The 14,330-nt window shown below is 48.0% G+C and overlaps 1 protein-coding gene across 1 annotated transcript in view; it reads left to right on the top strand.

Annotated features, from left to right (window-relative positions):
- The window catches only part of RIOX1 (ribosomal oxygenase 1), a 603,487-nt gene that overhangs the window by 364,619 nt on the left and 224,538 nt on the right, over positions 1-14,330 (top strand). The window contains exon 9 of the mRNA XM_069607921.1: positions 11,912-12,090. Within this exon, the coding sequence (XP_069464022.1) occupies positions 11,912-12,090 (179 nt within the window). The remainder of the gene's footprint in view (positions 1-11,911; positions 12,091-14,330) is intronic.

Below are 14,330 nucleotides of genomic sequence, written 5' to 3'. Positions count from 1 at the left end.
GCTAAGGGACAATATAGCCCTGTTTGGGCACTAGATACTGCCAAACGCTAACGAAAAATGTTGGAAAAAAGTAACTGCTGCCACCAGTTTACACATCTTAGGTAACCAGAAAATCCCTTTGAGTGTAGTCTAAGATCATGCAAAATAAACCCCATTGTACTACATTGTAAGATGCATTGTGCAATGATCAAGTTACCAAAAAAAAGTAACAGTCAGAAGACTAAGGGAAACATAGTTTCTCAGTACTGACAGCCTGAGGGTCTAGACAGTTTCTCCATAACATGTGAGCAAAAGCCCACTGAAGTGAAGGGGGCTGGGACTAGTCCCAGTCCACATGATTGGTGCTAGAAAGTCTGCTGCTGGGGCAGATGGGAAACTAGTAGTTTTTCATGATTGTTCAACTGCTGTCTGAATGGTGCAGATCCTTCCCATGGGTGGGCTTGGGCTTGCTTTCAAGCCAAGCCCACCCATGGGCTTGGCTTGAAAGCAAGCCCAAGCATCATCAACAAATAGCAGCCTGCTCATGATCCCAGGACGACTTCGGCAGTGGACCAGCATCCCCTCCAGTGACCTGCCCGGTGAAGCCCTGCTCCTCTACAAGATGCCAGAAGACCCTATGGGCAGGGCGCACTATGTGCACATGGCCCACCCTGTGCTCTCTATAGTCATAAAGGGTAAGTGTGAGCTGCCCATAACCCTGCCTCTTGCGTACGTTTACCTTAGCCCCTTTCTCTGCGTCGGACGGGACTGTCACCTGACGCTGCTCTCTACCTTTTTTCTCTTTTTCATGACTTTTAACTGCTTCCCCGCAGTAACTTCAATCTTTTTTCTTTTATTGTTTCTTCACCTGCTTCCTTTTGTTTTATGCTGGGTAAAGTGGGGTTCTCAGTGTGCACCAGGTGCCCCAGGTCGTTTGCAGCAGAGGACCCACACACTGTTTTAGAGTGTTTGGGCCACATCATCGCTGGGATGTCCGTACGCTGTGACACACGCTTTCTTTTTAATCCCTCAGGAGTCGACTGATGCGTGGGAGGACATCTTTCGGAGGAAGGCTCCGGATTACCTCAAGTGCTATGTCAAGTCCAAACTGGTGATTACAACTTTTTTCTTCGGCAGCCCGCCCAGGTGACGGCCTTCTGGAGGTTAGCCAAAGCGTGAGGGTCCACTGTTGAGATGAATTTCTAGAATCTGGCCTGGTGGACAGAGTTTAGGAGGCCACCCCAGTTATAGTGAACAGGGGAACTCTGAGAGTTTAGCCAAACCCAATCAAGGTAGCAATGGCGAGTGGTCAAGACTATTCTCAGGAGAGTGTGAATGGTGTCAGGGGTCCACAAGGAGTCCATACAGTGAAGCACACAATAATTCAATTTATATAGGTAAGTACAATAATACTATATTTAAACTAGGCCCAAAACACACACTAGAAAATGAAAGAAGCCGGTGATAATATTGCACAACACCCTGTTATAAAAATATTTCTGAGGCTTGTGGAATCTGCTCAGATCACATGCTGTGCATAGGCCGACATCTAGTGGAAACTGCGGAGTATTAGTTTGTTTTTCGAAAATGGGCGTCGACCTAGGGCGTGCCAGTAATACTATCCCTAGTGTGACGTCCACTGTACCCATGATCCCTCACGCGTGTCGGACCCTCAGATTGTTTTTTCCCACCATACTTGTCGGAAGCATAGTTGCGGAGATCCCTGGCTTTCAGCCATTTGTCATTAATTATTCAAAATGTCCCCGTTTCTCTTATCCCACGTCGATACTCTGTAGATCGACGCCGGTACTGAAGAACGAACAGCCGTCGAGACTGCACAACGGACTTTGGGCCTCGGAAGACCTCTGGCCTCGGCCCGGGCCTCGGATGGCCTCTGGCCTCGGCCCTGCAAGTAGGGAGAGTGGGTGGTGGACATACTCACACTCGTTTATTTCCCACATACACTCGCCCGCTGCCATATATCAACATATGGAGAGTACTCCATTTAAATTCTGCCCCAAGTGCAACTGTAAATTCCCTTGGGTAGATAAGCATAACACCTGTAATCTCTGTTTGCCGAGGGACGACCCCGAAGCCAATTGCAGAGCGTGTAAGCTCTTTAAAGCTAAAACACTTAAGGACCGCTACACCAAACATTGGGCTCATTACGCCAGGCAACTCGAGGCCATGGACGCTGTGGGTTCCTTCAGTGATGGCAGCAACGCCGCCGTTTCGGACAGCGAGGGCACTGGAGTGTCGTTAGACACCCAAGCGTGAGCCCCCGACCTCGGAGGACTGTCCGGGTTGGCAGTTATGGGGACCACACCCGGCAGCATGAGCGCTACCCATACACCTACATCTAAACACACTAACCCCTCCCGTGTGTCGAGCGATCGGCAGAAAAAGGCACAAAGAGAGCGGTCCGCAGAATCGGTGTCCTCTGGTCGTTCCAGGTCTCGATCGCCTCATGATACACAGCAACCGTCTAAGGGTGCCACGCTTCCTAAAGTCACGGAGGTATGGTCGTCTAGCAGCACGTTCAAAATCGACTCCATCAATTCGTTCCACGTCTGCCTCTGAGTCTCGACATCCCCCCTCTAAATCCCTAGACCCTACGGAACCCACCTCCGAATCTCGACGCCAGGAGTTGAAAGATTCAGGGAACATCAAGGAGTCAGGGAAACATGCCTCCACACATGGTAAGGGGGACAAACAACAGAAAAAAAACATCTGAACACCAGGTTCAGAAGGACAAACATAGATCTTCTGAAAAAACCAAGACCCCTGACCCTGTCACTAGGCCTAAGGTCGTCCCTCCCACTCCAGAGGATATGGGAATGGAAGATGAACCTCAACAAGAGGTGGTCATTCCCAGTTCCAAGGAATGGAGCTCTGAAGACATCGACAGAGTGATGAGGAGAATGTCTTTTTGGGCTAACTTTTACTAGAAGAATCCTGATCACTTTTTTGAGCTATCAGAATACCCCTACTACCTCTGCTCCTTCTGGATCCAAAGACCCTCAGCCTCCTAGCAAGAGACCTCACACTGAGACTCTAGCTCAGGGCCTGATTTCAGACCCATTCACTATTCAACCTTATCTTCAGTATAATGAAGATCGAGACATACAGATATTGGACGACCAGGCAGGGGTCGACTATTATGGGGACGATGAGGACCAGGATGAGGAGGAGGAAGACAAGGCAGAGGCCCACAGTCTCGACTCCCCTATTCCCAAGGACCCACCGGTGAATGTCTCACCTGTGGATAATCAGCCATTATTGAATGAGGTCTTAGCTAAAGCTGCAGAGCACTTTCAGATAGACACTCAAGGGGCTCAAGAAGAGAGGGACTTTGCAGAGGAAATTATGGAGGATAGGAAATCAGTTGTTCAAGCCATACCAATTCTGAAATCCATCCAACGCAGAATTGACCGCTCCCTCCTCACCCCTAACCTTACCCGGGCAGTCAACTCAAGAATAGAGAAATTATTCAGGACCGCCCCCTCCGACCCACTTTATATAAGGGGTCAGCTTAAACCCAACTCATTTGTGGTCCCAACCACCAGAAAAAGGGCCGGTACACCACTAGCATCCTCGGAAGCTCCCCCAATCAAGGAGAGCAAAAGGATATATGGGCTAGGAAGGAAAGTGGCTTCCACCTCAGCTTACCAGGCAAGAATTGCTTATACCACCACTCTGCTGGCAAGTTACAATTGTCACCAATGGGAGCAGGTAGCTGCCCTCATTGCCTCCGCACCTGAACTTCTAAAGGGCCAGTTGGCCCAGATTGCGTCAGAAAGGAGATCGGTGTCCGGATGAATTCTCAAGGCGACTTTTGACGCAGCGGACAATGCAGGCCGGCTCATCACAGAGAGCACAGTCATCAAGAGACGCGCTTGGCTAAGGCAGTCAGGGTTCAAACCCGAGACACAAGCCACTCTAATCGACATGCCGGTGGAACCAAATGTCTTGTTTGGGAAAGCGGTGGAAGAGACACTCAAAACAGCCAAAGACGAATATGATACCCTTAAGTCGCTTGGACAGCTAACCAATAAACCCACGAACCAACGAGGGAATAATAATTTTTGTTGCTCCCGCGGCCAGAATTCCCAGAGAGGGTCGAATTACTCTCAAGGGCAAGGACCATCGTGGGGAAGCAACCAAAAGGCTACCCAGAATTTCGCCAGAGTTCAGAAAAGGGGCCGTGGTAGAGGGAGAGACAGCCCAGGTAGAGGCGGTACGCCTCCCAACAAACAGTGACGCTCCGCTCATGGTCCCTTCCCATGCATCCTTAGTAGGGGGGGGCATTTCCAGCTTCACCCATGCATGGGAAAGGATCACATCGGACAGATGGGTGCTGTCCACAGTGTCTGCGAGATTCTGCATTGAACTGTTGGAGCGCCCCTGCGACCATCCGCCAAGACAAAAAATACACTCCTTGGAGCACCAAAGAATCCTCCTCGAGGAGATTGTCATTCTTCTAGCAAAGGACGCTATAGAACTCGTCCCGGGCAATCGGGTAAACAAGGGTATTTATTCAACTTACTTCCTTGTGCCAAAAAAAGATCTAATAATGCACCCAGTATTAGACTTACGCCCTGCAAACAAGTATGTCGGGCCTCAAAAATTTCACATGACTACCCTCCAAGAAGTAATTCCCCTACTAAGAAAAGGAGATTACATGGCAACATTGGACATGAAAGATGCCTATTTTCATATTTCCATGTTCCCAGCGCACAGAAGATTCTTGCGCTTCACGGTGGACAGTCGGCACTACCAGTTCAAGGTGCTGCCCTTCGGTATAGCCTCAGCTCCAAGGGTATTCACCAAGGTACTAGCTATGGTGGCGGTGCGCACCTACGCAGGGAGGCAATCCCAGTGTACCCTTACCTGGACGACTGGCTCATCACGGGGGAGACCCCAGTAATTTGCAGATCCAACATCCAAAGAACAATCGACCTCCTCTTCGAATTGGGATTCTCAATCAACAAGAAGAAATCGAGCCTGGTGCGAAGCACCTCCAAACAGTTCCTAGGACCTGTCCTAAACACTCCAGAGGAGTTGGCCTTTCCATCAGAGGAAAGAATTCGGAACCTACTACAGCAAATGCCTCAATACAGTCTAGTCGTCAGATAAGGGTTCGCAAAGCGATGTGTTTGCTAGGCATGATGGCGGCATGTATTTAGCTGGTTCCCCACGCGCGCTTGCGCATGCGTCCCATGCAGGAATGGTTGGCGAAACAGTGGTCTCAGGCAAGTGGTCAATGGGACGATCTAGTGGTCGTTTCGCCAACACTAGTACAGATCTTCGTTGGTGGACAAGAGAGAAACTTTCCAAGGGGAAACCCTTTTACGATCCAGAAATACAGGCTGTAGTCACTACAGACGCGTCCCTGTCAGGATGGGGAGCACACCACCTTCACCACACAGCTCAGGGGCTCTGGTCTCACACAGTGGCCAACAATCACATGAACCTGCTAAAGCTTCTGGCAGTCTTCAGAGCGCTTTGAGCGTTCAAACCCCACTTATCGAACCTGTCAGTACAGATCCTAACGGACAGCACGACCGCAATGTTTTACATAAACAAACAGGGGGGCACTCATTCACCAAATCTGTCCAGGCTTGCCCAGAAAATTTGGATATGGGCACTCAGACAGAACATTTAACTGTCATCTCAACATGTTCCAGGGGATCTCAATTCACTAGCGGACGCTTTGAGCAGAGACCCACTCCCAGAAGAACACGAATGGTGTCTACACGAAGAAGTCGTAGGAAACCTCTTCTCACAGTGGGGTTTCCACACTATAGACCTATTTGCCACAAGCGAAAACAGACAATGCCCAGGATTCGCATCCAGGTTCCCCCAGCCAGGCTCCATGGGGAACGCTCTATGGATGAACTGGTCGGGGATGTTTGCCTATGCTTTTCCACCAACCCCTCTGATGAGTAAAGTGGTCAACAAGATGCAAAGGGAATCAATGACACTCATCCTAGTTGCCCCCATGTGGGCGAGACAACCGTGGTTCCCGCACCTGCGCAAACTGGCAGTTTGCGAACCCATCAGACTCCCGTGCTGGCACAACCTACTATCCCAGCACGAAGGACAAACAGTGTATCCTCAACCCAGCTTGATGAACTTGGCAGCATAGCTCCTGAAGTCATAGAGTTCGACCATCTCAATCTACCACAGAGATGCATGGATATCCTAAAAGGATCAAGGAAACCAAACACAAGACACTGTTACTTTGATAAGTGGAAAAGATTTGTTGTTTGGTGCCAGAATAAACAAATCAACCCAGTTGATTGCACTCCTTCCAATATTGTTACCTACATGCTCCACCTGCTGGATTGGTATTTAATTCACTCAAAGTACACCTGGCGGCACTGTCAGCATACACCAACTCCCATAACAAGGTGTCATGGTGGAAGGTGCCCGTTGTCAAAGCCTTTATGGAAGGGGTGAAGAGACTCCACCATCCAATTTCCAACCCACCACCAGGGTGGGACCTTAATGTGGTGCTTGCTAAACTCATGCCCCCCCCCCCCCCTTTGAACCCATGCATAAAGCTAGTCTCAAACACCTGACCTATAAGACTGCCTTCTTATTAGCCATTACATCCATAAGAAGGGGCAGTGAAATTCAGGTTCTGTCAGTGCAGTATCCTTTCTTTACTGTTCATAAGGATAAACTGGTTCTACGAACTCACCCTAGGTTCTCGCCTAAGTTCATTTCAAAATTCCTTGTTAACCAGTCCATTGAGCTGCCGGCCTTCCAAGAACCCAAAAGCTCTGTTGAGGTGAAACTACACACACTAGATGTGCGAAGAGCGGTCCTCTACTACGTAGACAAGACTAGACCGCTAAGAAAGACAGATCAACTGTTAGTCTCTATAGCTACAGGCAGAGAAGGAGATCGCGTCTCTAAAGGTGCCATCTCTAAATGGATAGTCAAATGTATCCAGCTGTGTTACTCCCTTTCAGAAAAAACACTGCCTTTTACGCCAAGGGCCCACACTACAAGAGGCACTGGGGCCACTCTGGCTTTCATTGCAAATGTACCCCTTGACAACATTTGCAAAGCAGCTACATGGAGCTCTATTCACACCATTACTCAGCACTACTGCATTGACACTCATTCCAAGAAAGATACTCAAGTGGGACAAGCGGTTCTAAGACATTTATTTGCTCATGACCCTTCTCACATCCCACCTCCTTCTAACACTGCTCGCTAATCTATGCACAGCATGTGATCTAAGCAGATTCCACAAGCCTCAGAAGGGATACATTACTCACCGTAATCGTATTTCTGATGCTTGTATCTGCTTAGATTCACATGCGCCCGCCCTTCCTCCACTCTGAGAGAAGGCGCATGGATGCTTATAGTCTTATCTTATATCTGTTTGGATACTCTGTACTCATGCTAGTCCTCATGCTTCTTCATGTCAGAAAAATACAATCTGAGGGTCCTACACGTGTGAGGGATCATGGGTACAGTGGACGTCACACTAGGGATAGTATTACTGGCACGCCCTAGGTCGACACCCATTTTCGAGTTTCGAAAAACAAACTGTAATACTCCGCAGCTTCCACTAGAAATAGGATTACAGTGAGTTTTTATATATATATATATATATCACCATAGGCCCTTATGAATGCATTCAATAACTTGGTCAACAAAAAAGGTAAGTTATTCAGTAAGCTGGAACTAAGTCACAAGAAATATTCCTTAACTTCAGAAGTCCAATCCCTATGAAGAGTGGAGCCTTGTGCCCAAAAGCCGTAATGCTCCACCCCAGAAAGTATCTTAAGTAGATACGGTTCTTGTGAATAATGTTTCTATCTTTCAGGTACCACTGTTTTAAACGCAACAATCAAAATGCAGTGGAATGGAATACCTCAGGTTTATTCTTAGGAGAACCTGGGGGGACAAATGCTATGTATTAACTTTACCTCCTGTGAGAAATCTGAGGGTATTCTCACTCCTATTCCCCATGGATCCTCTGCACAGGTGTCCATGAAAAGCCATCGCTTTTAGATCCTGACCCTGGGGGTGGACAAGCGAGGGAGGATCACCTAGGTTGAGGGTCCTTGGGGATTGGATGTGGGGAGCTCGCAGGCGAGACATGGTATCCCCCTTTCCCTATTGAAGATCAACCTAGCCCTCCCCCGGCCTTCATAGGCTATTGTAAAGTTTCTCCCCTTTTTTCCCACGTTTTTACCTCTGACGGCACTAGGATGAAGAAGGTGACTAGGAGTGATGAACACTAAAACCTAATTTCCGCACTCTAGTACTGGGACGAAGAAGATGACTGTAGAGTGCTTTAATTATGGTCAGGCAAGCCCAATTTAAGATCCCCACCTGCAACCTGTCAAGGGGTTGCAGGTGCATAAAAGGAGAACCAAAAAGCAGCAAAGAGAGCAACAGGGAGACCTGGGTGGCAGAGACCAGCAGGGGCCTCTGCCGTGAGGATGCAGCCGTGGTGGGACCTGAGAGGAAGCCAGGATGCCGGCTGATGTCCCAGAGACCTGTGGAAGCAAACAGAATCTGGGCTGTTAAGCCGTTAGAGGTGTGGAAGCCTGCATGTTGGAGAGAAAGAGCAGCTGGAGCTGCTACCGAGGAGAGAAGAAAGGACGCCGTCCGTACTTTTGTATTTGTATTCGTTTATTATTTGTATCGCGCACCGAACCCTGAGGTAACTGGGCGCTTGAAACAGCTTAAAGGTTACAGACATAGACAGGCATACATAATAAGAACAACAAAACAACAAACAGGACCCTGGTTACAGATGGGTCAAAATGTGAGAAACATGCAAAGAAATACAATAGTACACTATCGGGCGATTTAGCCAAAGCAAAGAAGGTAATCGGCAAGCCTAATGAGTACATCTTACTGAGGAGGCTTGTTACTCAGCCAGTTTTTATACCAGCTTTAAAAGTGAGGAAGGAGGTTTCCTGTCTGAGGGGGATGGGGATAGAGTTCCATCGTTTGGCATCTTGGACTGGGAAGCTGGCCCCTCCTGCTGTTTTTAGATTGTATCTTGGAACCACTAAGTTGTGGGCATGCAATGATCTGGTAGTGCGTGCGGGTTGGTGTAGGCAAATTTTGTCTGCCAGGTATTTTGGGGCTGAGTTTGTGAGGCATTTGTGCGTGATGGCCAGGGCGCGTAGAGTGATTCTGTCACGGATGGGTAGCCAGTTGGCGTGATGTCTGTGACTAGAAATATGGCATGATCTTGGGAGACTAAGTGCTGCTCTCAGTGAGATATTCTGTAGCACTTGGAGTTTGTTCAGGTTGTGTTCTGAGGAGCCAAGGAAAAGTGTGTTGCAGTAATCAATTTTCGATAGAGCAAGTGCTCTGTCCAACGTTAGGCAGCTACTTGTGAAAAGAAAAGGTTTGCAACTATAGATCAGTTTATTGGTGTAGGCCGTGGAGGACGCAACACTGTTGACCTGTTTTGTAAGTGAGAGAGTTGAGTCTAGGTAAACCCCCAATGTTTTTATATCTTTGGAGACGCTGATTATATTGCTATCAATGACGAAAGAGGAGTATCTGGTGTCTAGTTTATTCAGGCGTGCTTGCGTACCCACGATCATTAACTCGGTCTTATCGTCATTGAGACAAAGTCTGTTTGTGGCCATCCAGGCTTTGAATTCAAGATAGATGTTGTTAAGCAGTTTGGAGTCGTGGTCGTAACAGCCAGTGAGGGGGATAGGACTTGAGTGTCGTCTGCATAGTTGGTGTAGACGACACCCAAGTTGTCCAAGCGGTCGAAGAGTAGCTTCGTGAAGATATTGTATAATGTGGGTGAGACACAGGATCCCTGAGGGATCACACACAATATTGGAGATGGGTTTGTTGTGGCCGAGGGAGAGAAGACTCTGGTGGTACGGTTTGATAAGAAGCATTTAAACCAGTCGGAAGCATCAGTGGAGAATGCTGCTGCTGTGGTCAGGTGGTCCGTGTCCATGCCAGAGTTGCAGAGCTGCCGGCGTGTGGGGGACCCCCTCGGGTAGATGAGCGTGACTCGCCGAGGCCGGTCCACTGACCTTACAAGAAGAGAAGCGGAGCCCCGGAGAGGAACACGAGGACTGGTGAGTGTCAGGGAAAGTCACTCAGCACCAGGCCCCTCCTAGCGGGCTACACATAGGCAATAAAGTGCTGTAGGCGCTTATTGAATACTGAATTGAATGACATTTTGAAACAAAGCTGAATTACATACAATGAATATTGATCTAAGTGCAATCCTTGAAATTAAGTTAGTCGGCTGATTGTATGCAGAATTGAATACAACTTTATGGGCAAAGCTAATAACAGATGAAAGCGCCCATTTGCCAGCCACTTACCGAAAAGAGCACAAGTGTGAGAGAAATGCAATACAAAGGTGGGGCGAGAGAAAGGCCACCACAAAGTACATTGTATGAATGAATACAGTGCAGCAAGCTCAAAGACTGACAAGAATTGTGTAACGTGGTGGAAAAGCCTAGAGGCTAACCAGGAGAAACCAGCAGGGTGTGAAAGTGCACACAGAGCCAAGAGGCTGACAAAGAGAAACCAGTGAGGGTGCCTGGATGCGTGACCTGTGATGGGGTGGACCATGTGATCTGACAACTGCGACTAGACCAGTGAGCCCTAAATGGTAAAAGTCAGACATTGTGAACTAAACCAAGAAGGAGCACTGTGAGTGAATTGGTAAAGCAAGTCAACCTAGATTTGTGTTTGAACTTTGCAAGACTGAACCTGTAATACAAGTGGCTACATTGAAATCTTGGGGAAGGGAACATTGAGAGCTGATAAACTTCAAATGATGTCTCGAAGACGGAGCCTCAATACCCCTTCGTTATGTGAACTGTGTTGCCTTGAACTTGGGGAAGTAACCCCAGAGGATTGTGTGGAACTCCATTGCCTCGAAACTCGGAAAAGTAATCTTGAGACTTTTGTAGAACTTTCTTGTACTTGGGGAAGGGGAGCTGAAGAGGAATCTAAGAGCTGGAAGATGCTCAGAAATTTTTGTTTCTCACCATTTCTTTAATTATTGACATCCATACACATTGTTTACCTTTAGTTGTGAGGGCAAAGGTAGGTTTTGGACACAGATAGACTTTTAAGTTGAACTCTTTGACTCAGGCTTTCCATAGTTTCGTTCCGGTAGGGAAATCCCACCTTAGCATAGGGCAAGATGGGCCTTCTACCATCCTGACATTTAAGTTAATACAAGTATTTCCTTTTGAACTTTGAATCTGTTGTCTGTGTCTTGCTTCATGATGCCTTCACAAAGGGCACTGCCTTGTTGATCGTTCTGGATGAGGCTGCAGGTTTTAATCATGGTAATATGTTTTGGATGAAAGCTTTTAGAACTTGGTTCCGGAAATTCTCCTGCTCCTTTTGTTTTTCATCTTGATGAGTGGTGTGCAATTGAGGGCGGTTAACCTTTATTCCCTCCTTTCCCGCATTTCTGATACCCAGTCACGAAAAGTAGAAGAATAGCTCTGCAAATGTGATTGTACAGTTGGCAAAACAGCAGAACAGGTGATGGAATGACATAGAAACACGTTTTATTTTCGCTGCATTTTTTACTGCTGATTTTTGGCCACAAAAACTCATCAAATTGTTTTGTTTTTGTTGGGGCGCGGGTGTTACCCCCCGCACCCCCAACCCGCCTTCACTCCTATTTACAATCTAGTCCCCACATCCCCAAACACCTTATATCGCTTTGCAACCCCCCCCATATTTTCCGATGGGCTTTTGCAGTACAAAAAATCGCAGCAAAAACTGCCATGAAAAAAAACAGGCAATGAATGGATGTCGTACCCAAAAAAGTATGCTGCTGCAACACCTTTTGGTACTATTACTCACTCCCTCAGCTCCATTTCAGACCACACATTCTTGAATGATTTCTGTTGTAGCCATTGTTGTCATGGAATGTTCTTTTCAGCCAATTTCAGCCAAGAAGAAATTGGAGAGCCTATTCTAGACACAGTACTTGAAGCAGGGGACATGCTGTATTTCCCTCGGGGATTTATCCATCAAGGAGACTGTTTTCCTGATGTGCACTCTCTTCACATCACCGTTTCCTCATACCAGAAGAATTCCTGGGGAGACCTACTTGAAAAGGTATTGTATTTTTTTGCATTTATTTGAGCATTGTAAAGAGAAACGAAGTACAGTACAGATACTAGGATAATATTGCTCCATATTAATGGGAACTGGCAGTTGAAAATGGAAACTGAGACCATTGTAGACCAGCCAGGCAAAGACTACTAAAAGTGCAGCACCATTTGCAGCAGTGTGCTGCTGACCGAAGCATGTACAGGAAGGGAGGGAGGGAAAGGATTGCTTTTTCTGACGTGAGCCATATGCTGTGGGTGCCCTGCAGCTTGCCCCGTCAGGATGAAGTGTAACTTACAAGCGTCTTTCCTCTCTTCCTTCCCCCGCGGCCTTCCTGATCCCTCCATTCAGTCTCTTGACCACCTCCCCTTTGCCCTCCCTTTCCCCCCTCTGCTTTCTCATTGCATCAATATGTTCTCTCCTTCCCTCCTCCTTTGCTTTACCACTTTGCCTTTTTCACTCTTTATTTCTTTTTCGCCTTCTTTCTCCCTTTTATTCTCTCCATCCCCACTGCTGTTCTTTCTCCTTCCCATGTTTCTCTTTTCCATCTCCTTTGGCATTTTCTCCCTCTTCTCTGCTTTCTCCTCTCCTCGTCCCCTTCTCTCCACTCTCCTCTGGTTCTCCCCTCTGCTACTTTCTCTTCTGCGCCTTCCTTCTGTTCTCCTCATCCTCTGTACCTGCTCTACCCTCTCTCCTCACTGTATCACTACACTGTGACCTTCGCCAGTATCTCCACACTGTGAAACCTAGCTCCCACACCTCCCCTTTGCTGTTATTCCCTTTTATAGCTGAGAAGGTTTGGGGCTGTGTCGGCTAATGGTCTAGTTGTGAACCTCAGAGTCTGAAGTGAGAAAGTGCTCTGTTAATAGGGTATGCCTTACCCGGACTGCAGATTCTCCAACTACTGTGTATTGACTAGCTGACCATCCCATTCTTCCACTATCTGTGGTCTCACAACCTGTGTCCATCATCTTCAAAATACTTGTCTCATGGTTCCCTTTCGGCCGACCTCTAAGGAAACCGCTACTTGCCCATGCACTTCTAATTTCAAATGACACTCAACAGAGCCCCATGAGCATAAATGTGCAGTTTCTACCGTTTTGCATTTAAGTTGTGCTTGCAAACCTTTGTTTATTCATTACCTGGGTCCCTCCAACTGACCAATGCAGCTCATGATGGTTGGCCCACTAGCGACTTGTTTCGAATGGATTGTGTCCTCCAACGTATTCCTCATCTACGACATGATGTCCACAGCTGTGCTGCTTCGGAAAATGTTCTCGGCAGAGGGCGCCCTTGCGTCGATGGTGTTGTCGATGTCCCTCGAAGGCCTCTGTCGAGCGTGACGCCATCGGATGTTGTAAGTAGCACGCACAGCACCCGTAGCCTCAGTTCCGTTTTTTCCGCAAACGTGTTTGCTCCAAGAATTCTGCGTGCCTCGTTTCTTCTACTTCATATCGTGTGATTGTCTTTTTCTTCCACCCAGACGACCCCGCGGTCTGGCTTCATGAAGTGTCGGGACTGCAGGTCCAAAATGTCCCATCAAGTACCCGCACCATATCTGCTTGTGGTGCCTGGCTGAGGACCACGCTATGGATGACTGCTCGAAATGCCAGTCGTTGACTGCCAAGGCCTTGCCGGAGCGTAAGGGGAAATTGAAGGTAGGTCGAGTTTCCAAGCCCCTTAAATCGAAATCCACTGGTCTGTGGACCGACGACTCATGAGAGGACTCTCTTCGTCGGAAGACGTCCAGGAGTTCTAGTTCCCGGATTGGTTTTGTGCGACTCTTCCTCTTCGGCGAGGCGGTCCCAGAAGCGGCATCACCGTTCGCCATCCTCGTGGGATGTTATGGGACACCTGGTGTTCCGGAATGTCTCATTTCCGAGGAATGTCGGATTGAGGATTTGCATCAATCATTGCATGATGCCAGTGGCCTCGACACGTCTCCTGAGATGGAGTTTGGTAGGCCCGGGCCCTGTGATCATGCCGATTCCTCTTAGCAGACTGATGTTGAGAGTTGTTGAGTACTTTGGTTGGTCCAGGCCTCTGGTACAGTTTGATCAAGATGATCTTACGGACATCTTGGATCGGGGTCCGTCCACTGACCCGGTGCTGCCATTTCATGTGGCCTTACAAAAGAGGGTGGCTGCTACTTGGACTACTCTGGAGACTATTCCGGCAGTTAACAAGTCGCTATCTTGGAAATACTGCTGATCCAGTAGCGACCCCGGCTACCTGTCGGCTCACTC

This window comes from Ambystoma mexicanum, chromosome 4q (genome assembly GCF_040938575.1).
Source record: "Ambystoma mexicanum isolate Mex_15411 chromosome 4q, UKY_AmexF1_1, whole genome shotgun sequence".
In the NCBI taxonomy this organism is placed as follows: domain Eukaryota; kingdom Metazoa; phylum Chordata; class Amphibia; order Caudata; family Ambystomatidae; genus Ambystoma; species Ambystoma mexicanum.
The sequence above is the reverse complement of the archived record's forward strand: the minus strand, read 5'-3'. Positions and strand labels throughout refer to the sequence as shown.